General features: G+C 34.2%; 1 protein-coding gene across 2 annotated transcripts in view; it reads right to left on the reverse strand.

Annotated features, from left to right (window-relative positions):
* Positions 1-693: 693 nt before the first annotated feature.
* The window catches only part of METTL15 (methyltransferase 15, mitochondrial 12S rRNA N4-cytidine), a 191,742-nt gene continuing 165,951 nt past the window's right edge, over positions 694-26,484 (reverse strand). The window contains exon 6 of one of the 2 annotated variants that reach the window (XM_087433064.1): positions 694-4,005. In XM_087433064.1, the coding sequence (XP_087289190.1) occupies positions 3,560-4,005 (446 nt within the window). In that variant the 3' untranslated portion in view covers positions 694-3,559. The remainder of the gene's footprint in view (positions 4,006-26,484) is intronic. The other variant, XM_004418549.3, reaches the window with a different exon arrangement.

A 26,484-nucleotide genomic window follows, 5' to 3' on the forward strand; every position in this document is an offset into this window, starting at 1 on the left:
AGTAAATTTGAAACATAAATTAGTGTCACCTCAGTTGGCATAAGAAATTCACATAGCAATGTGACCGGAGAAAGGGAAAGGGAAGGAGTATAAAAACAAGGAGAGAAGTAAGAGAGGTGTTTCTGATTTCTTCCTAAATAGTCAGCCTTTCATATATGCTTATTGAATGAATATATACATATATATATGTTTTTTTAATCAAATGAAAGTGTTGATACAAATTTTGTACTTGTACATTTTGAATTTTCCATTAATAACTGTCTCATACTTTTTGAATGAGATTTCAATTGAAATTAAAATTACTTTTTAAAAATCTGTGGTATAGATTCATCATTATCTCTGATTCTAATTTAAAAACAAAAATTAGAAAAGAGAATTTTATAAATCTCTGAAGATATGTAATATTCTGCAAAGAGTAAAGAAAATATGATTTTCAAATATTTGCAAGTGAATTTTAAGACATTAGTTAACTTCAAAAACGAGTTAGGTATATTGTATTCTCTTATAAACTATTGGTTGTAACATAATAATATTTCAATATAAATGAATTTAAGCACAAATCATATATCATATGTAACACGAAATAGAAAAGATATAAAGATACGATTAATGTCTCAAAAATAACACTAGAAATTTCAAAGGAAGATTACATAGTAACTAATATACAATTTTTAAAACAAAATGAATATACAAAATAGGGATATCTATTAAAATTGTGTGCAGTTATTAAATGTCATTCCTTAATAAGTAACGAACTAAAACCTGTTAAGCATTGATGTACTACACAATGGCATCGGTGCTATATTAAAATGATTAGTAGAAGGCAGTTGATACAGAGATTCAGAAATGTAAAACAACTGCTTGTTTTATATTCTTTATATTTTATTAGAAAAGCAATGCACATTCATTTTAATAATCAATTTTTATTTTCTATACATATTGTTTTAATTTCCCCAAACCATTCTCCAGAGTTAACCATTTAAAACTCATTTATGTATTTTATTATTCATCCTACAACAAAGACTTAGAAGTAGGCAAGAATGATTGTGGTAAACAGCCTAATTACAGAAAATAATATATTTTTACACTGCAACATTTGAAACCAATTTTGTGATTAATGAGAATGATTTTCTTCATGCATATTATTCAAGATTTTTTTTCTGTCAGAATATTAGTTTTCTAGGGCTGCCATAGAAAATTGCCACAAACTGGGTGGCTTAAAATAGCAGAAATTTATTCTCTCACTGTTCTGGGGGCTAAAAGTCCAAAATCAAGGTGTCAGCAGAGTTGGTTCTTACTTAAGACTCTGAGGAGAATCTATTCCATGCTTCTTACCTAGCTTTTGATGGTTGCCAGCAATCCTTGGTGTCCCTGGGCTTGTAGATGGATCACTCCAATCTCTGCCTCCATTTTCATGTGGCATTCTTCCACGTGTCTCTCTTCTCTTCTTATAAGGACACCAGATATACAGGACTAAGGGCTTGCCCTGCTCTAGTATGACCTCATCTTAACTACTTAGACCTTCAATGACCATATTTCCAAATAAGATCACTTTCTGAGATTCTGAGAAGGACAGGAATTTTGGGGGGACACTATCCAACTCAGTGCAGTCAGTTTCCATCTAACATTAAAGAAAAAATTTCCATACTATACAGGATCCAAAAATGATTGATGAAATAGGTGTATCATTTTTGAATAGAAGAGCATGACCTTTTACTTTATAATCGGGTACTTGGCTGGGAATTTACCCTTGGGAATTTTTCTCATTCACAAATATGCCTTACATACAAACAGAAACTTATAAAATTTTTCAGGAAGGATTCAGGGGATTAACCTAGGTGCATTCATTTGTTTCTAATTTGAGCACATTGTTCCCTAGAATATTTTCTAATTCTGATTTCACTGCAGAATTGTTCAGATTTGAATAAAACCTATAAAGTAAAAGCAAAATTGGGAACTAAAGTTAAATGTTACAGAGGTAGATAAAGTAAGTCTGAGGTATGTTCAAGTATTTAATTCTTATCTATCTTTTGCCCATATAGTTATGTTGATATTTTATTCACTTGTATTCACCAATTTAGAATTTGTAATAATAATTGAGAAGATGAATTTTTCCTGTATTTGAATAAATAGTTTACTGAGCAAATTAATAGTATAAATATGATTTCAAGGATAACTACTTGAGAAAACAATCATTTACATGCACCTTTAATCAACACGCCCATGCACCCTTTGACTAATTATCTCTTATTCATCCTTTAGGTCATAACTCAAGCACCACTTTGTCAGCCCTGGTTTCCTTCAGTAGATGAAATGTCTACTAGATGTTCTTGCAGTACCTTGTATCGCTTCTTTGTAGCATTTACTACTGTGTCAATTTTATATTGATTTTTGTGATTATTTAACTACTATTGCTCTCTTCCACTAGACTATGAACTCCATAGGACAGGTACTGTGGGCTATGTGTCTTTTACTCACCATTGTTTCTCTGCCTAGTTCAGTACTTGCTGAATAACTGAATAAATTAAAAGAGCATATTTATGTATAAAAAGTTGATATGTGAATTATGACTCAATCTCATCAATTTATTAAAGAATCCTCTACTAAGTGAACTTCTCCTGAATAAACATTTTACAATTACAGTTACTATCTGTAAGTAAAAACATTAAGGGTGCATTGATTTTAATATCTTGAATACATCATATGCTTTTCTATTTCAAATGCACTTGGTTGAATTATTTTGAATAGCTCTATTAAAAAATGAAGGATTCAAATGATGAGAGATTTTACTATTTATCAAAGGCATTATGGGCTATTATTAAAATAAACACAACTGACTTTAAATATAAGTTTTGTGAAACATTCTCTGTAAGAGCCGTTAGAAAAATTCTACATTTTTACTTTGCAATATGTGAAATCATGGTATATATCATACGGAAAAATCCCTTTAAAACAATGAACACTATAATTTCAACAATGAAATTTACGAGCATGATGCATTTAAAAAATAATACTTGAAAATTTAAAATTTGCATAATATGTATATTTGATAAAGCTATAATAATTAATTATTCCTAAGTAGGGAAATTAAAATTCATTCCATGATCATTATTAATTATTTGAGCCACAGAAAGTCTGTTGCAAATCTGAATATCTAAATTCAGAATCTAGAGCATGCAGCTATAATTATAATCTCTCTCTTTTAACAGCTTGAGTTTATTTAGATAAATACACATAGTATTGCTTTTTTAAAAAAATTTCCTTGTTAGAGAAAGGACTGTATTTCAAAAGTCAAATATAATGCTAAGATAAACACATTTCTCCAGTTTTAAGATGCTGCTGCTCCTTGAGTTGAACTTCCTGTGTCATGCTAATATTTCCAACATTTTCTTTTTGACAAAAAAAAAGCTAAGTAGCCTCAATTTCCACACATATATAGTACAGATCTATACATATCCCACACTTTCTTATATTAAGCTGTGCAGGAATATCACATGAAAAAAATTAAGAGAAACTGCGATGGAAAACTTGAAAGATCAGATGATGACAACTTTCTTTCTCATAACTTGATAGCTGCTCTAAGCTTGGCTGAGCGCCCTCTGGGGTTATTCTGAACATCCTGATCTTCTGGAGTAAGCACCTTCTTGTGTATCAATTCCCACATTAAAGGGGCCCTTCCCATGGAGACTCCTTCCTTGTTTGTTTGACCTGAACCCAATTGCAATGATTGTATCACCTTCTGTCTAGCACTTAGGTTAAATCTTTCTGCCATGCTTATCCCAAGCAAGAATCGTTTGACGATGCGATCCTCTAGTGAATGGAAGGAGAGGGCAACAAGACGACCACCAGGTCTCAGAAACTTCTGAGCTGTCTTCAATCCTGTGTCAAGTTCATTGAGCTCATTGTTCACAAATATTCGAAAAGCTTGGAAGGTCTTGGTAGCAATATGGGTAGATCGTTGCAGCAAGTCTTTTCGTGCATAAATAGCAGAGGCAGGAAATGCACCTATAAACAGATTTGTAAAGACAGGAAAAGAGGACAGGTAACATTAATATTTTCCACTGTAAACCTACTGAGTTGTGTTGTGTGTTTGTGTACTTAAGAAACTAAATTTCCTTAGAAAATTGTGGCATTTCATCCATACTTCTCCATTTTATTTCCAAGCACTCTACCAAGGTTTAAAACTATTGTGTCAGAAACACCTTTCATAACTCATAAGGGTAACTGGAGTCAAAGAAGGAGCAGAGAAAGAGAAAGAGGCAGACAAATATTTGAAGAAATAGTAATGAAAAACTCTCCAACTTAAGTGAGAAACACTAACTCACAGCTACAAGAAGTTCAATAAACCCCAAATAAAATAAACAAAGAAAACTGTACCTAGCCACATCATAATCAAACTACTATAAGCCAAAGATAATGAGAAAAATCTTGAATACAACAAAGAAAAGCAATATGTTACATAAAGGAGAACAAAAATACAACTAACAACTCATTTCTCATTAGGATAAGAGAGGCTATCAGATACTAGAATAACATTCAAATTGTTGAGGAAAAAATCTGTCTTCCAAGAAGGCTATTCTAAACTATTATTCAAAATTAAAGGTTCAGAGACATTTTCAAGTAAATGAAAATCAAGAGAATTCATTGCTAACAGGTCTATATTCAAGAAATTCTAAAGAAAATTTCAGGCTGAAATAAAATGACACCAGGTGATAACTTGGATATATAGAAAGGAATGAAGGAATAAAATATATTTGATGTAATATACATTTATAATTATATTATATATTGTATACATTGTATATATTATATATGATATTAATTATATTACATTATATATATTCATTCTTCTCTTAATTTCTTTAAAAGACAGGACTCTTTGAGTAAAATTATGACACAATATTCTTGGGTTTATAATACAGATATAGATAACATACTGTATTTGATAGCAAAAGCACAAAGGATGAGAGTGGGTAAACGAAACTAGACTATTGCAAGGTTCCTATATTTCCCTGGAAGTTAAAGTTGATATTGTGGTCCCTAGAGAAACCAATAAAAATAATGCAAAGACATAAAGCTAATAAACTAATAGAGAATAAAAATTGTCCACAAAATATATTGTTTAACACAAAAGAAGGCAGAAGAGAAGAACAGGAAAACAAAAACGAGACAAAGAGAAGACAAACAGAGAAATGGCAGACAATAAATCCAAATATAACAATAATTACATTAAATATAAATGTACTAAGAACTCCAATAAAAATGCAGAGATTATCTGACTGAAAAATAGCAAGACCTAACTATACATTGTCTACTGAAACGTACTTTAAATATAAAAACACAAATAAAAGTAAAAGTAAGCAAAAGGTTGCATAAAGATATACCATGAAGACAACAAACATAAAAAATCTGGAGAGACTATATTAATATTAGACAAAATAAACTATTTATTTATTTATTTATTTAGGAGAGGAAGATTGGACCTGCACTAACATCTATTGCCAATCTTCTTCTTTTTACTTGAGGAAAATTGCACCTGAGCTAACATCTCTGCCAATCTTCCTCTATTTTATATGTGGGATGCCGCCACAGCATGGCTTGATGAGTGGTATGTAGGTCCATACCTGGGATCCAAACCTGTTAACCCCAGGCTGCTGAACTTAACCACGTGAACTTAAGCACGTGAACTTAACCATTACGCAACTGGGCCAGCACTCCAAAATAAACTTTTAAAAAGGAGAATTACTAGACCCAGAGAGGAACATTTCCTGTTGAGAAAAAGATCAATACAGCAGGAAGCTACAACTATAAATGTATATGCACCAAATAACATAGTTCCCAAAATTTAGACATCTCAGAAAAAGACCCACATTTATATAGGCAATAGGTTTTTGGCCAAGTTGTCAAGTTAATTCAATGGAGAAAGAACAGATTTTCAATGAAAGTGAATATCTGTAGAAAAGAAGATGAACTTCAACTCTTACTGCACACTATACACAAAAATTAATTCAAAATGGATCATGGACCTAAGAGCAAACACTAAAACCATAAAATATGTATCTGACAAACTCTCTTATCCAGAATATATAAAGAAATCTCACAACTTAATAATAAGCCAAACAACCTATTTGAAAAGGGGCAAAAATTTGAACAGACATTTCACAAAAGAAATACCCAATAAACACATGTAAAGATGTTCAACATCATTATTAGTCATAAAATGCAAATTAAAACCACAATAAAATACCACTACACACCCACTAGAACTGCTAAGTGCTAGAAAAATACAAACTACTGAAACTGACTCAAGAAGAAATAGATAATCTGAACAGACCTATTACAACTGAAGGGATTGAATCAGTAATCAAAATCAACCCACAAAGAAAAGCCCAGGCCCACATGACTTCACTGCTAAATTCTGCCAAACATTCAAAGAATTAATAATAATACTTCACAAACTCTTCCGAAACACTGAAAAGGAGGGAACACATCTCAAATTATTCTATGAGGCCACTATTACCTTGAAACTAAAACCAAAGACATCACAAGAAAATTACAGATCAATATCTGTTATAAATATAGACATAAAAATCCTCAACAAAATATTAGCAAAGCAAATAAAGCAGCAATATATAAAGGATTATACACCATGACCAAGTGGGATTTATTCCTGGAATATAAGGATAGTTCAACACATGAAAATTGATTGATGTAATACATCACATTAACAAAATGAATGAAAAAAAAACACATGATCATCTCAATTGATGCAGAAAAAGCATCTGAAATATTCAACATCCTTTCATGATAAAAACACTCAATGAACTAGGACTAGAGGGAAAGTACCTCAACATAATAAAGGCCATATATGAGAACCCACAGCTAACATCATATTCAATGATGAAGGACTGAAAGCTTTTCCTCAAAGATCATGAACAAGACAAGGATGTCCCCTTTTACCACTTCTATTCAGCACAGTACTGGAGTTTTAGTCAGAGTAATTAGATAAGAAAAAGAAGTAAGAAGCATCCAAATTAGAAAGGAAAACTATCCCTGTTTTCAGAGGAAATAAATTTGTATGTAGAAAACACTAAAGATTACACACACACACACACACAACCCTATTAGAACTAACAATTCTAACAAATTCAGCAAAGAAGCAGGATACAAAATTAACATGCAAAAATTAGTTGTGTTTCTATACACTAAAAATGAACAATCCAAAAATGAAATTAAGAAAATTCTATTCACAATAACATCAAAAAGAATTAAATGCTTAGGAATAAAGTTAATAAAAGAAGTGCAAAATTTATGCTAAGAAAGCTATAAAACTTTTTGAAAAAAATTAAGATGGCAAAACTCCCCAAACTGATCTAAGATTCAATGCAATCTCTATCTGATCCCAGCTGACATTTTGGTATGAATTGACAAGCTGATTCTAAAATTCATATGGAATTGTTAGAGACCCAGAAAAGCCAAAATGATCCTGAAAAAAAAAAAAATGAAAGAATAAGATAGGAGGACTCAAATTTATGGATTTCAAAACATACTATAAAGCAATGGTAACTGAGACAGTGCTGGTGCAACAATAGACATAGAGATCACTGGAATATAATTAAAAGCCCAGGAATAAACCCACATATCTATAATCAACTGATTTTTGACAAGAGTGCCAAGACCATTCAATGGAGAAAGAACAGTCTTTTGACCAAATGGTGCTTGGGTAACTAGATAGCCACATACAGAAGAATGGAGTTGGACTCTTAAATCATATACAAAAACTAACTCAAAATGGATCAAAGACCCAATGTAAGAGCAAAAACCATAAAACTCTTAGAAGAAAACACAGGGATAAATCTTCATGACTGAATTTGGCAAAAGATTCTTAGATATGACACCAAATCAGAAGCAACAGAAGAAAAAATAGATCAACTGGACTTCATCAAAATCAAAAACTTTTGTCCTTCAAAGTACATCATTAAGAAAGGGAAAAGACAACCTGAAGAACAGAGAAAAAAAATTGCAAATCATGTATCTGATAAGGGATTTGTGTCTAGAATATGTAAAAGAAGCAAATTACAAAATGATACATGTATAATATTATTTATGTAACATTTTAAAACATGCACATCAAAACAGACAAGCTCCATCTAGTTTTCAAGAATTGGGATTAACAAAAAAAATGTTGATTTTTAAATAAATCAATAAATATGATTTTTCTTAGACTTACCCCATTGGCATATGGGGTAGGATATGATAATATGATAATAAAGTATAATGTTTGATGAATTTATACAGAAAATTTTTATTTAATTTTTGATTTGATTAATCAAAATTTTGTATTTTTTTTCCTAAGAACATTATCCCATAGAGAAATAATCTTTCCAATCCAGATTTCCTATGTATGAAGATCTGAGAGCATGACTGCAATCCTGGCACCTGAGTCTCCTCAGCGTGCTTCTCACGGCAAGGTAACCTACATAAGGCTGGTAACCGAGTTCACATTCTAGTAGTCTGTAGCTCCAGTAGTACAGTGAGACATAGCTCATTAATTTTCTTAGGGGACTGGATCAGAGAAGGGGAGAAAGAATGTCTTACATGCACCAGGGAGCTGAGAACCTGGCTGCCTAAAGTTAACCAAATCAGTGGTATGGGCTCACTCTTTCCTCTACAAAAACTACTTTGCTGAAAGGCTAGAAAATGTTAGACACTATGGAATTTATCTTCTAAAACCAGGTGTCTCAAAAACAAAATGTCAAAGTCAAAGTTGAGGGAGGTCAACTTCTTTCTATTTGCTATTCAATTTCTCCCTTTTCCAGAGAAAGAGTTTTGGTCACTGGGAAATGTGTTTCAAAACATTCTGAGGATCTGAACAAACATGCAACATCATATTTTAGAGTTTGGATCTAGAGGATGTTTCAGGAAGTTTGCTTTCCTGAAGAACTTGCCTGATTCAAGTCTTGCATAATTCAATACTAATTTTCTCAAAGGAGAAATGTAATATAAAATATACTTTAATGTACATGTATTTTAATGTAAAATAGCAGGTAAACCTTCATGAAGCACATGGATTAACAAATACTGTAGAATGTTTTTGCTTTAATGCTTTAAAAAATTTTTTTCCTAACATTATCTCTAATATTTTGTAGAAATTAAAAGCATGGCTCAACATGGTAATTGCTTAGCTTTCTTGGCATTTTATCATATTTCAGAGATACACATTTGAAGATGTGGTTTTTAACACAGCACCGAATTAGCCATGACTGGCTATGTGTTAACTAAATTGATGAAATAATAAAAAGGCAGAGATCTTAATAAATACTTTCTTGCTTTTGTCACTGAATATACTTTTGAAAACTAATGAAAATAGGAAATGTTAAAATAACAAAATAATGCCTGAAATCACCATAGAAGTTCTAATATAAACAATGGCATTGGTTCATCTGACATTACAAAGTATGGTAGGCACTTCTGTCTACCAGCTAAAATGGCCCCTTTCTATCGCAGAATTATAGTTTATAATTCATTCAGCCAGCTAGCTGTGAGACTATGAGATTCCTGACTAATTCTTTTAATTGAGAGAATCTATTTTTATTTCAAAGTATTCACATAAAGTGAGACTTTATTAATATTTTATATTATGCAACTTCAAGTTTATATAACTCATATTAAGTACATCCACACTATATATAAATCTGGAGCTGACAAATTAACATCACTGTGATCAGACAAGCTTTTCTTTATAAGGTCTAATTAGGCCTTACCAACGTCATATCATGGAGAAAGAAAACAAGAGCTTTCATTTATACAGCCACACGTTGCTTAACAACAAGGATACGTCCTGAGAAATGTGTCATTAGGCGATTTCATCGTTGTGCAAACATCATAGAGTGCACTTACACAAACCCAGATGGTAGAGCCTACTACACACCTAGGCTATATGGTATTAACCTTATGGGACCATCATCGTCTATCAGTCCATTTTTGACCAAAACGTCATTATGTGGTGCATGACTATATTTAGGAATGGATGGTCCTGAAGATAATAGGGTAACCTTAATCCATGAAGCTTTTCTTCTGGGGCTTTCTTACTTTTGGTTAGGGAATTCTAATCTGGACTATGTCCATTGGGTTTTCTGGAAAGAATTTCTAGGTGTGTCCTGTCAACCTCCTTAAGTTCCATCTCTAGGGACCAGGAGGTGACAAGGGATTGCAATGGGCGAAAGGAACAAAAGAATATGAAACAGCGTACGGTAATGAAAATTAAAGCAATAAAAACAAAACATCAACTGGCTATGGTACAAAAAGACAAGAAGACAAAGGACAATCCTAATATCAAGGGTCAAGCAAGGTTCTCTGTCTGAATTAGAAAGTTTAAAGACAATCAGTAAATGTCCTGTGCCTCTGAGGTAGCAAAAATGAGTTTCCTTGTGGAAGTCACTGGTCAGAGAGCAAGGGAGAGACTTCCCTTAGGAATGCACAGACATGGTAGGAACGTCTGTCTACAAGTCATCAGTAAAAAAAGATTCAAAAACTACACCAGATCCAATGCCTGTCCATGTGTTTACTCTGAACTAGGCCATAGGAAGAAAAACATTACTGAGACCTGGTCCCTGCCCTCGAGGAGCTCACTGCTTGTAATCCTTCTTCCCTTTTCTCATCTCCCATATCCTGTTACCAGAAATAGAAATTGGTCTCTCTGCTTTTCCATTTCCTGAGTTTAATCACAGAGTCTCCTATGGCTAATTCATTTGATTAAGGCATCGAGTAGGTAAGACAGAAAATATGGGCTCAATCACAGTTTGAGTCATTTGGTTTGGTGCTGAGAGAAAAATCTCCTTTTTGTGTTTTCTAGTCTGTCAATGGACTTGGTTAACACTGGGCCAGCGTACCCTAGTTCCGAGTGGGAAGAGGTGTGCTTACCTCTCGTGCAGCCCTTTCCACCCTCTACTGTGATTACTAGTTTCCTTGTCTGTCTCACTCACCGCACTCTGACCTCCTTGGGAACAGGAACTACCTCGTGTTCACCCTCACACCCCTTGAGCTTAACAGAGAAGCTTACGCTTCTTCACCTTGACTGCACGTCAGAGTCACCTGTGGAGCTTTTGACACAATCAAGTCCAGACCTGTGAATCAGTTTCAGGGGTTTATTACACAGGAACCATTACTTTTAAAAAGCTTCACAGCAGATTTGACTTGAAGCCAAGATTAAAAACTACTATAATAAACACTCAGTAAATATTTGTTGAAAAGCTAATGAATAGATACTGAATAAAAAAAATAAATGGATAAATGAATAAAAATCCAGAATCATTACTACAGTTTCATTCACATCATTGGATGGATATATGAAGTATATAATATTCAGTCACATCAATGAGTGACTAAATGAGCATAATATTTTCAGTCACAGAAAACATTATGAACAGAATTTAAAAATACTGTCATGAAATATGTCCTGTCCTATATCCTACTTTTTTGGCCAAATGTGATTGTGGGTACCAAACTATGATTTTGATGGGGCAGTTGAACTCTTAAATTTGCTAGCAATTTCATTGTCTCAATACAATTGTTTGCATGTATTTAAAAATATCCGATGCTGACTGGGAATGTCCTTAATGAATCAATCATTTGCACATGCAATGGAGCACCTGCAGATAAGTTTAACCTCAGGAAATGCAAGCTTGCAGGCCTTTATTATCTGACATGAGCAAATGTGCAAGGTGGACTTTATTTTTGCATATTTCTTTTACAAAATAAAATAAGGTGTGAGAATGTAATGGTAAGATTTGGAAATTTATATTTAAAAAAATTCATCAAGATCTTGGGTCATTTAAGTTCAAGTTTTTCCCTCAAAGATTAATGCACAATATTGTTGAGATTTTATATAAGCTTTATTTCGCTTAACACCTACGAAATCCTAAACCAAAAATTTTCTCAGTTCTTCAAAATAGCAGAACTGTTTTCCTCCTAATACTTTAAAATAGCAAAATTATGTCAGTAAAACTGACTACAAAAGGAAATTAAAAGCTAATATACATTTAATAGCAAGATGTTTTCAAGTTAAGTACACTTTAAAAATGTACATTTAAGAGTAAATGTACATTAAATTCACTATGGGATAACAAGTTCTAATTTCAATACAATTTTGAGACATTATTTGGAACTTACCTTTCTCACAGTAATGCTGGGAAAATTTATGACATAAGAGATTGATCCCAGCTGTTCAAGCAAGTTGTTAAAGAAGTCTGCCTCCTTAGAGGCCCTCCATTCTCACAGTCCAGATCAGGTTTGTTGGTGCTGGTATTTTTAAGTTCCTGACAGTTTCATATCTTTACTGTTCTCTTTCTATCATATCAGCAAATTCTGATGGCTCTATATCTGGAATGTATCCAGAACCCTACCACTTCTCACCAACTCTATCAACTGCTGTCACCCTAGTCCAAGCCATCATCATCTTCTCCACACAGCCACCAGACCAATCTTTTTCATACAAAAATTAGATCCTGACATTCGACTGTTCAATACCTCTAGTGTCTTCCTATCACATGAAATAGAAACTGAAGTTCTTACCTTGGACAAACGTCCCTATGTCATATGCAACCTCTGCTTCCTACTGCCCTCATTTCTCTGCCCTCATCTCCTGACTTTGAGCTCTGTATTCTTAACTGAACCAGGGCATGGTCCTGTCTGGGTCCTCTGATCTGTACCTAGAATACCTGCCTTCACATACCTGGATGGCTTACTCTCTACTTCATTCAGGTGTCTTCTCCAACACCACAGAATTAGAGAGGAAATCTCTGACTACACTTATCAAAAATAGGACCCTGTCACTAGAGTCCCCTTTGTTTTATTTTATTTTTTCATTACACCTTATGAGGGACAAATATTTATTTGTTTACCATCTGTCTTCCTCCACAGAATATATACTTAGTGAAAATAGAGACTTTGTTTATTCGCTGCTATAAATCCCGTGCACCAAGAAGAGTTCGTGGATTAAAAGAGTGATTACATTTATACTCTTTAAACATAGTCATTGTTAAAAAAAAAAAAAAGCAAAAAGAAATATTATCAGTTGTATATGAAGCAAAATGTCAATATCACTACTCCTTAAATTCTAGCCCCAAGAGGCAACCAAGAGGTATATTTTCTAACTTTTTCTTGATAGACATATATGACATTTTGTATATAATGTATGTATATATATTTATAAGGGAATGATCTGCACAATGATCTACAACTTGCTTTATCTACTTACCTTACTTTTAAAAGTAATTTCAGTAGTAGAGATGCATTATAATTCATTTTGTTTATTCAATTAACAAATGTTTGTACTGTCAAGCACAGTACCAGCTAACTGGAAATACAACGGTAATTAGGATAGAGGTAGTCTCTACTCTGGTGGAGCTTATATCGCCTCCACAGCAGGAATATTTAGGATTTTTCTATTTTTGCTGTCACAAAAAATGCTGCAGTAAACATGTGAACTACACATTTTAAATTTCTGCATGGCAGAAAAACCACAAAGTAAAATGACAGTCACAATCCGGGAAAAATATTTGTAACTGTATGTGAACCTGTGATAGTATGTCTTTAGGATTAGAGTTGTTAGGTCAAAGGCTATTCATGCTCATTTAGATTTGGATCAATACTTCTAAGTTTACTCTCTAAATAGATTGTACCAGTTTTCTTCCATCAATAGTATATGAAAGAGTCCATCTCCCCACATCCTCTCTAGTATTAGAAACTATCACTCTTTTTAACCTTGACTAACAGTCTAATAGTAAGCAAATGACAGCTTACAATTGTTTTAATTTGCATTTCTTTAGCAATTAGTAGAACTGGGCATCTTTTCAAATCTAATGGCGATTTGATTTCAGGTATGAATTGCTTGAACAAACCCCTTGTCTATGTTTTTAATGTGATGTCGCCTTTTTCTTTATTAATTTGGAAGAGCTATTTATAAAATAAGGATATTAAACCTGTTGTATCTCATATATAGTTGCAAATATTTTTCCTGGACTGTGACTGTCTTTTCACTTTGTAGAGTTTTTCTGCCATACAGAAATTAACAATTTCTATATAGACTTTTTTTTCATGTCTTTTAGATTTTATCAAGTTTAGGAAGGCTTTCCCTACTCCAAGATTATAGATACAATCAACTCTATGCTTTTCTAGTATATTATGGTTTTATTTCTTACATTTAAATATTTAATCCATAGGAAATTAATTTTTTTAGTATGGTATGAGGTAGGGATCTAACTTCATTTTTTTAAAAACTATGTAGCAACTGTCCTATTTATTAAATGGTACATTCTTTCCCTACTCATTTGAAGTACCACTTTGATCATATACTACATTTTTATATACAAATAGATATGCTTCTGGATTGTCAACTGTGTTCCATTGATGTATTTCTCTATTTTTCTGCCAATATCAGATTATTACTGCTTTTTTTTACAGTATGTTTTGCTATCAGATGGGGAAAGCTCCCCTCCCCCCGCTGTTACCCTTCTTTCCAAATTTTCTTGGGTATTTTCATGCACTTAGCATTCCAAATTAAATTTAGAAACAATCATAAAGTATATAATATAAATATTTTGATTGGAATTGCTGTAAATTTCTAAACTGATTTGGATAAAACTAACATTATCATAATATCAAAACACTCCATCCAGGGAACATAGTGTTTCCATTAATATTTTACATGTCCTTCATTAAAGTTTAATAGTTGTCTTCACCTAAGTCATAGTCAGGCGCTTTGAAAGTACTGTGTTTACATTTACATTTACATTTTAATCATACCTATGGAAAAGCCTAAGAAATGACAATCCTTACATTAAGACAACATGGTGTAATAGAAATGGTGCTGAACTTTAGAAGGGAGAAACTAGATTCAATGATCAGATCTTTCAGTTTTTTATGGCTGTTTCATGTGGAGCAACAACACTTAACTTCTGAGTTTGTTTCCCCACTAGAATATGAGATAATAACACTTCTCACAGGATTATTGTGAAGATCAAATAAAGAAGATGTTCAGGAGCACCTAGTGCATACTTAGCACAAAGCAGCCACTATGTGAAGGTCATTCACACATTTATTTATTCACTATTCTCAGCTGTAAAATGGACCAGGTGATGAGGGGTTCTGATATGTTAATTTGCAGGTTCCGTCAAACTAATTCTACTTTCATCCTGGACTAATAGAAGAGTAGGTGGGGTAGAGGGCTGTTAAAACCCCTGAAGCATCTGAGTAATGCTTATTGGATTTGGGCATCAGACTAAAAGACCTCAGCATCCAAAATGAAGTATAAAATTTTCCTTGTGTACAAATTAATGGTGTACTTATAAGTTTATAAAGTAGTATTTAGGCCTTAAAAGTATGAAGACTTAGCCTGGCATAGGAATGAGAAATCATTAAAAAACATTTTTTAGTTTGACCTTGACTATTTAATAAGTGATGCCAACAATTGGAAGAACCCTAATTTCATTCACCTAACCCTTCCAGGTTGTATTACATTCACCTGGTCAGGAGATGATTTTCCATAAGTCAACTTCTAGATTCCTCTTGCCACCTAAGTATACAACTTGTATTCTGGCATTCTAAGGAAACAATTTTTTTTTCTCTATTCTTTTCTTATTCCTTTGCTCTAGTTTTCATGGAGCACCTTTCTGCACAGGTTATCTTCTTTCTTAAGCATAGCTCCACAAGGATAAAATATATTTGTGAGTCATTTTATACCATGGCTTTTGTTTTCACAGTTCCAAAAACCCAGTTTATTTAGTCCATTTATGAGCTGAATGGAATCTGGGGCTACTAGAAACTGTTTAGATTAAAACCGGCATCAGCAATATTTGGTAAAATTCAGTAACTACATCCTGAATAATATATCTTTCTTTCATTTAGCCAACATTTATTACACATAATGTACTAAACACTGGGGATTAAAACGTTTATGAAGACACAGTCCTTGCCCTCAAGAAATTCACACCCAATGAGGAGAATGATAAGTACATATTGGGAAGAGGGCTGTCAAGAAGGATTGTAGACACTATTAAGGGAGCAAAATGAAAAAAAAAAAAAAAACAGAATCTTAACCTCAAATAGACAGCATTTTCCAAACTCCCGTTCTGGGAAACAGTGACCTTGTGAACTATCACACCTTCAACCCCCAAGCAAATGCCAATGTGCCTGTTGTAAGTTTCAGAAACGAAGCATGCTACACTCCTTGGAGGTCCACAATATCCATTAGCAAGGTAAACTTCTGAAGATAACTGTTTAACTTTGTTCACCTAGGATTTCCAAACTTTTTGAAACAGAAGCATTTAATTTTTAAAAACAACTATCCATTCCATAGAACTTGTTTTCTGGGTAATATACTTGGGAAAATACTGAAAGTAGGTTTTGTGTTAATCACTTTCCACTTATCTTAATTACGTCATTAAATCCTTAAAATAATTCTGAGAGGTAAGAAGTAGATCTCTTTATTTCCATTTAAAGGTGAAAAACTGAGGGTTAAATGTCTCTTCCCAAGTTCACAGGGACTGTAAGTAGTCAAATGGAAACTCAGGTCTTTTTAACATGAAGTCCACCTCTACACTCCCTTTTTTGTAATACAGTGTGAACTTAATTTCCTCAGAAGAAAGGCATCACATTTCCGGATAGTTCATCTCAGAAACACATTCTTGGAGCCCAGATCATCAATAGTTTTTTTTTTTTTAAACAACTTATTTTATTATGTAGGTTTGTAATTTTTCAGTTTCCTGAGGATGTTCTTGAGTTTCCTTGTCTTTAAGTGTACCCAAAACAAGGTAACAGTTTTAAAATGGTATGTTCACCAAACCATGTCATCTCCTTTTTCCTGATTAGAATTTAAGGAAGTTAAGATGAAATCATGTGGTTTAGAGTGATTTCCAGAAGCTCTGATTCCATGTCTTGTGTTTTATATAACAATCTCATTTTCTGGGAGAAAACAAGTGTGGAATCTTTACTCTAAGCCTGAATAGCCTTTTACTGAGAGATGTTGTAATGGAACCCAAATCACTTTGCATCAAGTTGCAAGAGTTTGGCTTTCTCTCCACATTTCCCTTGGGGAGATGGGCATTGTCAGGCCTAAAGACTGCGCATCTGGTGACAGCGGCAACTGCCCTGGTCTCTTACCCTGGGAACAGTAATGAATACCTTTGGCTTTTGTCCCTTTCGTTCTATTGAAAATAACGTTTTGTTAGCTCAGGATATTAGACTGTGCGTTTGTCTCTCTTTTTCATCAGCTTTCTTGATAGTGGGTTTAAAAAATAAACAGTTGCTACTGCTGCCATTATCAAAAGACTTTTTGGGCATGTACAGATTATACATTTTTAATTAAGAATCTAGACTCATCCAATGCAGTACATAGTGGGCTTTTCCTGACTCACTTGCTAGGAAGGGAGCCCTTTATAGTTGTTTTTATATTCTAAAAATGAGTGCTTAATATTCTCCAGCTAAGCAAAACAAGGGGACAAGCTTGTGTACAATTAGGAATAAAGGGCTCAGATGGCTAAAATCTTGGGAATTTAAACCCAGCTCCTTTTATTTTTTCTTTAAAGCTTCTTGAGAAATGTTGAAAGAGAAGACTGAAAGATTTCCATACATTTGTCATTATGCATTTCTTATAAAAACTTAGTTTTAGCAATGACAGGACAGTGCTTCTTGCTCTCATTCTCAGTCTTGAATGCCCTTCTCCCTCTTCTTAAAGTTTATGTCTACTCAACCGTAATACTCACTAAGGTGCCATCTTTTCCAGGACGCTTTTGCAATGATCTTTTTATACATATTTCATCAAACTACTTACCACTCTATACTATTTGTCTGTTAACCTCTTCTATTTTCCTTTATATCTCTAGTCCCAGGTCTAGGGCCTGGTGCACAGTAGGTGGCAAAAGGGAAACTACACTAAATAAGAGATATTCTTCCAGTCCCAAAGATCAAGATGTACCATAAACAGTATTCTGAATGTGGAAATTCATGAACTCCCTGAAATCTTTGTAAGATTTTGTCTGTGCAGTTTTATGTGGAGATACTCTAGGGTTTCTATCAAATTCTCAAATGCACCAGGGACTCCAAAGTAGGTAAATTCCTGGTGAAAATACACTGAGTTTGCTGAGTTTTCAGCTTACAACTTACCACCTTCAATGATACCACCAAAAAAGCCTCTGCATTCATTTAGTTTTGTTTTGTTGTATTTTTCTTTAACTCCAAGGATATCACTACTTAGCATCATCAGAAGCATTGATTGAGAACTTACTTCATGCATGACAGCAGAAGTTGGAAACTGTATTGGTGAATACTCAGTTTTCCTCTGACTCACAAGGGATTTCATATTAAAAGTAAGAGGAAACCTTGCTCAGTAATAGTCTGTACTATATGCAATAATAGAACACAATTTGTATGGGGAAGTGGTAAGATAGATTTCATTCATAAAAAATACCATGCTTCTGGCTAAATGACTTGAAGTCCCAGAGAGAAATGATCATTTTTAGTTCTGGGATACCCTTATGCTACTTACACTTTTTAAAATTTAATACATTCACATGTTCAAAGGTATTGAGATTTTTAAGCTTGTGAATGAAATTAGCAACGTGCTGTGGCTGTCAATGTGATGCATTGCAATTCCTCCTGAGTGGTAGGGTTTGAAAATTAATTCAGCTCTTGCACCTGTTTGCTGGCATTCGTCTGTTGAATTTCCATCACATTTAATAAGTCTCTGTGACGCAACTTGTGTCCTTTTGCCTGGGCTCCTATAATATAGTGTTAAATTCTCATCCATCTGAAATTCAAGTAATATTACAAATTTCAAACTGTTAATTAAAATCTGTGAACTTGAATGGTTCTGGATAAAATTGGCTTTACTCAGTGAGATTCTTTTTAAACTTCTTCTGCGTCTCATCTAATCCCCAACTCCCACCAGGTCAAGTCTGATGACAACATGATCTCATGCTGGGTGGCTGAGGCTTACAAATCCTCATACAACAGGGAAACAAATCAAGTTATAGGCTTCAGTGAAAGGGTAACGAGGAACATTACCTGCTGAGATGAAATAAGAAACATGGCTCAGAATTAAAGGAAAGAATTGATATTTTTCATATACTATTTTTCAACAAAACTAATTCTATACTACCTATGTCTTAAAATGCTTAGCATAGATAGGATAGCCCAACAGAATCATGATTCCTATTACCTATTTAGGTGGTCAACGTTAAACGTAATTATTGAATCTTTAAGGACAGATTGAGGCCTATTTGCCAGATGCTGTGAATTCAAAGCAGTAGTCTAAGTAGGAGGTTTTAGCATATTTATAACCCATAATAAGATACTTTATTTGAACTTTTAGGAATAGTCTACAGGGCATGCAGTACTGCTCTCAAAGTTGGGCCATTTACACTTCCCAGATATGGGAGATGATGACAGGAAAAGGTACTTAACAATGCTCCTCTTTGTCTTGGGAGGTCAGCAGGTACTCATAATTAACCCTCCTGCTCCAAGGTAAAGTTGCCTGCATTCCAGTCGCATACTTCACTTGCAATGGAACACTGCTCAACCGTATTACAATGACCTTCAAAAAATATTTCTCTCTCCCACTGAAATGTAAGCTTCCAGAAGGCAGGGATTGTGTGTTACTTCCAGAAGGCAGGGATTTTGGGCTATCATCATTTTTCTTATAACAGGCTTGTTGAAAGACTAACAGACTATCTGACTGAATTAAAGAAGAGATTATCAATTTCTCCAAGAGCCCATAGCATCTGGATTTTAATTAAATTGTAGATTACAAATATCTTCTTTTTTCCTACCACATCCAAATCCAATATTGAACTGCTCCCTCCCATCTTTTATTTTTCTGCCTACTTTATCCTACTAAATTGATCTAGGAGCAGTGCTTTGGATAATGTCCAGTGAAGGCTTTTGGTTTCTAGAAAGATGCGTATCCATTTTGAAAAACAAAGTTTCAAGGGCTAAAGGCATATATGTGCCATTAGTCTCACTTAAGGGATTTAGTGTAGAAAGGAAGTGCCCCTCCCCCCTCCAAAATCCCTTAAATATACACAAAAATATATATTATATGGTTTTTAATAACAGCCTCCACCAGGAGGTAAGCCAAGTATCTCATAATAAGGTTAAATAAATAAATTATATTTAATTAATTAAATACACATTAAATATAGTATTTCTTACTGATCCATAGTATACTGGCATAAAAATTAAGTGAGTAACATGATAAAATATTAAGTGAAAAAATTCAAAATTATATACATGCAATCATTTCAACTAATGTGAGAATAAATAAAGATAAAGAGATAAAGTGAATATGCAAAATTATAACATTTGTGTTATGGTGGTAGAGTGTTACTACAGGTTTTTAAAGTTTTCACTTGAATTTGTTAACAATGTTGTATGAATTATAAATGAAAATGCTTTTATAATAGAGAATATCTTGCCTGTTCTCTATGATCATGAATTTTAATTATTTTTGTGTATTTGTGAAGTAGATTCTATCAAAAACTAGATAAGGTAAAGTCTTTGTAATGATTAGCTTTTGTCAAGTGCCTATCGTATGCCCACCACTAGGGTATGTAGTTTTAAAATGTAATTTCTAATCATCACAGCAACCTTATAAGTCAGGAACCATTACTCCTATCTTAGAGAGGCTTAGAATGCTTATGTAATTTATCCAAGTTCACACTGCTAGTAAGCTGCAGGGCTGAAATTTGAATCTGAGTTTTTGTATTATTCCAAAACTAATTTCCCATTACTCAATGATACACTAGAGTATAGAGACATGAACCCTGACTAATAATGCAAGAGTGAAGAGGTTTTTAAAAAAAGACTAGTATTTGTTTTTCTCTGTCTGGCTTATTTCACTTAACATAATATCCTCATGGTCCATCCATGTTGTTGAAAATGGCACAATTTTCTCTTTTTTTATGGCTGAGTAGTATTCTATTGTATATACATACTACATCTTCTTTATCCATCCATCAGTTGATAGGCACCTGGGTTGCTTCCAAGTCTTGGCTATTGTGAATAATGCTGAACATAGGGGTGCACAAATCTCTTTGTATTGCTAATTTCATGTTCTTTGGGTAAATACCCAGCAGTGGGATAGCTGGATCATATGATATTTCTATTTTTAATTTTTTGAGAAATCTCCATACTGTTTTCCATTGTGGCTGTACCAGTTTGCATTCTGACCAGCAGTGTATGAGGGTTCCCTTTTCTCCACATCCTCTCCAACATTTGTTATTTTTTGTCTTGTTAATTATAGCCATTCTGACAGGTGTAAGGTGATATCTCATTGAGGTTTTGATTTGCATTTCCCTAATAAATAGTGATGTTGAACATCTTTTCATGTGCCTGTTGGCCAAGTGTATATAGTCTTTGGAAAAATGTCTGTTCATGTCCTCTGCCCATTTTTTGATTGGGTTTTTTCTTTTTTTGTTGTTGACTTGTGTGAGTTCTTTATATATTTTGGAAATTAACCCCTTGTCAGATATATGATTTGCAAATATTTCCTCCCACTTGGTGGGTTGTCTTTTCATTTTGTTCATGGTTTTCTTTGCCTTGCAGAAGCTTTTTAGTCTGAGGTAGTTTTCTTTATTTTTTCTTTTGTTTCCCTTGCTTGAGTAGACATGGTATTTGAAAAGATGCTGCTAAGACCAATGTCAAAGAGTGTACTGCCTATATTTTCTTCTAGGAGTTTTATGGTCTCAGGTCTTACATTCAAGTCTTTAATCCCTTTTGAGTTAATTTTTGCGTATGGTGTAAGATAATGGTCTACTTTCATTCTTTTGCATGTGACTGTCCAGTTTTCCCAGCACCATTTATTGAAGAGACTTTGCTTTCTCTACTGTGTGTTCTTGGCTCCTTTGTTGAAGATTAGGTGCCCACAGATGTGTGGTTTTAGTTCCGGGCTTTCAGTTCTGTTCTATTGATCTGTGTGTCTGTTTTTGTGTCAGTTCCATGCTGTTTTGATTACTATAGATTTGTAGTATATTTTGAAGTCTGGGATTGTGATGCCTCCAGCTTTGTTCTTTTTTCTCAGGATTGCTTTGGCTAATCAGGGTCTTTTGTTGTTCCATATAAATTTTAGGATTCTTTGTTCTATTTCTGTGAAGAATGTCACTGGGATTGCATTGAATCTGTAGATTGCTTTAGGTAATATGGACATTTTAACTATATTTATTCTTCTAATCCATGAGCATGGAATATCTTTTCATTTCTTTATGTCTTCTTCAATTTCTTTCAATAATGTCTTATAGTTTTCAGTGTATAGGTCTTTCACCTCCTTGGTTAAATTTATTCCTAGATATTTTATTCTTTTTGTTACGATTGTAAATGAGATTGTATTCTTGACTTCTGTTTCTGTCAGTTCGTTATTAGTTTATAGAAATTCAACAAGTTGATTTTGTACCTTGAAATTTTGCTGTAGTTGTCGATTATTTCTAATAGTTTTCTGGTGTATGATTTCACTCATATGTGGAAGATAAACAAATACATGGATAAAGAGAACAGATTAGTGGTTACCAGAGGGGAAGGGGAGGGGGGTGGGCGAGAGGGGTAAGGGGGAACATATGTATGGTGACAGATAAAAACTAGTCTATTGGTGGTGAGCATGATGCAGTCTATATGGAAACTGATATATAATAATGTACACCTGAAATTATACAATGTTATAAACCAATACGACCTCCATAAAATAATTTAAAAAAAAAAGACTAGTAAAGAAAAATGGAGAAGCAATACAGCATACTGCTCAATTGTTGGAGTCTATTGGCAACGTCCATTGTCCATTGAAAGAGGACAGAGATGAAGTCAACAACTTATAAATCCTTCTTGCTAGATTATCATTCTCAGCTTCAATTTCTGACATAGGTAACTGAAACACAGAGGACTCTAGACTAATGCTTTCCAATGGACTTTACATAAATGTTAACTTTTTTTTAAAGAAGAAACTATGGTACCTTCAATGTCATTGCAATGTACACTGTCTCTAAAACAGTTCATTGAATAATAATAATTAGGCGATAGAAATCTCCATTCAACAATAATTTATATTATTATTAACAACAACCCACATTCCCTTTTCAAAATCCAAGCCTAGAGCTTCTTGTGTGAGGGCTAACTTGTCATGTTACTAATAAGATGCTGATGTACCTTGACTGAGTTGGCAGCCGGCCCATCCTTAGAGTTCTTTAATGTGATGAAGAAACAAGGGGAGAAAGGTAAAGTAACAGCAAGGAATAATGTTTTCAACAAGAAAGGGATGCTTCCCCCAGTCTTAGCCTTTTCTGACACTGATGCTGAAGCTTCAGGTTCCCAGTCCCTTGACTGCTACATCTCTGCCTGCTGATGTCTTAACCATCCCTTCAAAGAGCAAGACAGCTGCTGCTTGTGTAGGGAGTCTTTCCTGGTGAATCCATTATAAACATGTTTTTCGCATTTGTTCTAGTCACTCAAATGCATTCACTCACTCAATCACCTCCTCACTCACTCATTTTTATGTGTTCATTCAACAAAAGTAAAAAATAGGTATCTACTAGAGGTGGGTCTCTATTGGGCATTTAAAATACATTGTCTGATTTAGTTATCCAAGAATCCTGTGAGGTAGTTATTACATCCATATTTTGCAGATGAAGAAACAGAGATTCAGAGAGGACAATAAATACCCAAATTTACAAAGCTGGTAAATGACAGAGCTAGCTCAAATCTACCTGACTCAGTAGTTCTTGCTTTCTCTAATCCAGTCTGTTGGTCCCTTGAACATATTCCCTAAGAGATGGGTGCTGAGGCTATTCAGGTAATTTAGATATGGTCACTCTATCCTTGAAGAACTCACACAGTTGATAAGGGAGACAAAGGGTAATGAAGCGAATGCTCATTAGATATATGAACACATATTGAAAAAGTGAGCAACTTCAAGAGGATGATAAAAAGGAAAGTTCAGGAAGGATCCAAAATATTGATATATAAGCCTAGTCTTAAAAGAAGCGGAGACATGTTTTGGAGGGGCAGTGGGAGAGGTGAGGAAGGATATATCCTGTGGAGGAAGATCATAGACAAAAGGATGGAAGTGAGGAAGCAGAAAGTGAGTTCTGGGAATGTGAACAGCGAGCAGTTTGCTGTAGACGTGGAGTGCTGTGGGGATGAAGGGCAGTAGAGAAATCAGATTAAAAAGTCAGGCGGAAGCCAGATCAGGAAGGGCCTTGGTTTTCCTGTTAAGGAGTTGAGACTCTGTCCTCTAGATGAGAGGGAACCTATTAAGGATTTTAAGAAGAGGTATGACATTATGAGATTTGTATGTTATAAATATAACTCTGTAAGTATACTTTATAAATGTAACTATGGCAGAGCTTGGACTGCAGGAAGTTGGAAGAGAAAGAAGGTATAGAGTGTAGTTAGAAGACTAAGGTAATAATTCTGGCAAAGATGATAAAGGCTTACAATAAAGCAGTGACAGTGGAAACCCAGAAAAAAACAAAAGGACTTTAGAGACATTTAGGAGGCAGAAGTGAAAAGTCTTAGTGATATGCCTTTTGACTTCAATTCAAGGTTGATTTGCAGGTTTTGATTTGGGCTTTTGGGTAAATGTGGTTAGGACACTGGAAACAGAAAAAGAGGCAGTGTCAGTGGTGTTAAGCAAGGTGAGATTTGGAACATTGAACTTTATATGCTTGTGGGATAAACAGATTGGTATGTTCAGAACGTATGGCAAATGCTGGTCTAGAATTCAGAAGAAAGATCTGAGCTGCAGATGGGCACACAGATTATGTCAGATCTGTGGAAATGGATGCAGACGCCCAGCATCATATGTATAGTGAGAAAAAGAACTAAGATTGAACTCCTAGCAAACAACAACATTTAAGGCACAAGCAGAGCAAGAGGAATGAGTACTGAAAAAGTGCAGAGAGGAGGGAGGGAGAGAAAAAGGAGAATATGTCATCAAAGAAGTCAAGGGGGAAGAGCAGAGTGGTTAAAAGACAAGATAAAGAGAGTGGCAAAATATTCTGCCTCATTTTAGAATTATTTGCTTAGATGTCCAATATCCCACTAGAGTTTAGACTTCTTATGAACATATAACAGGGATATATACAATATGCATCATATATAAATTTTTGAAAGATAGATATCCACATACATCTATATTATAAATACATATATCTTTTAAAAAAATTTACTGGAAGGCAAGGAAAGTAGAAAAAGGGAAGTCATCAAAAGGAAAGAACCAGAAGAGCAGTGCTTGTTCCTTGTTTATTCATATTTTAATGTTTCAGCAGAAATGGTTAGTCAACTACCAGAGTGATATAGCTTAACAGATACACTAAATTGATGCTGGCAATTATCAAGATTATGCTATAAAATGTCACATAATAGAAATAGGGCAATGAGAATTAAACTTACTAATAGAGCACAAATTGTGACATGAAACTTGAAATTTAAAAAAAAAGTGAGAATGAGTGAAGTAATACCTAAGAGATGAGAAGAAGAGAAAATGTTAGTGACGAAATAAGATACAGAGGGCCTTAGTGCCTTTGTTCATGCTTAGTGTCTTTGTCTTGAAAACTCTTCTAAACTTTCACTTGGCTACTTATTCTTTTAGTCTTTGCTTAAAGGCCACTTCTTCACAGAGGCCTCCCTACAACCCCTAGCTAGGTCCCCCTACTATACTCTCTTATTTACCCCGTATATTTTCTTCATAACATTTACACAATGTATAATTATCTATTTATTTGAATGATTATTTACTTATTGCCATTTCTACCACCGAGGCATGGAAAGATTAAATAACTTGCCAAAGTCACACAACCATAAAGCAGTAACACCAGACGTGAATGCAGCTCTTTCTGACTCTGAGCCTGCACTCCTCCTGCCATGCCACGGTGCCACTAGGAAGAGGAAAGATGAACAGACTGCTATGGTTGTTTAGACCAAAGACCACACCAACCTGGAAGATCAGGGGTGGAATCATGAAAAATATAAAGTGACATTTAAGCTGGGCCTTATTAAGGGGGAGATGTTTTCAACCAGGGGAGATGGAAGGAGAGTTTTTTTCTTTTTTCTAGGTAGAAGATATAGCACAATCAAAAACATAAGCAAGGAAAGTATAAGACATGTTTAGGGGAAAAAGATACGACAGCTAGGCAGGAGGATGATGAGAGATAAGTGTGAAAAGAATGGCTCAGGCCAGAGAATGACCCAAATATATCAAGCTTAGGAGCCTGGGATCAAATGCATCAGCAATGGACAGCCATTGAAAGTTTCTGAACAAGTAAACGATGTGATTAGTAAAGCTGTGATGTCTTAGGGGATTGGTAGGATAGTAAGGAATGGAGCAAAGCCCACTCAAATTAACTTAAGATAAAAAAAATTATTAAAAGGAAATGTAGGAATCACAAGAAGCCAACTACAGAAAACACCACCGGACCTTAAGGGAATTGGGAAGCTATTAGATAA

The sequence above is a fragment of the Ceratotherium simum genome, chromosome 7 (genome assembly GCF_057802395.1).
Source record: "Ceratotherium simum simum isolate JZ-2026a chromosome 7, ASM5780239v1, whole genome shotgun sequence".
Classification (NCBI taxonomy): domain Eukaryota; kingdom Metazoa; phylum Chordata; class Mammalia; order Perissodactyla; family Rhinocerotidae; genus Ceratotherium; species Ceratotherium simum.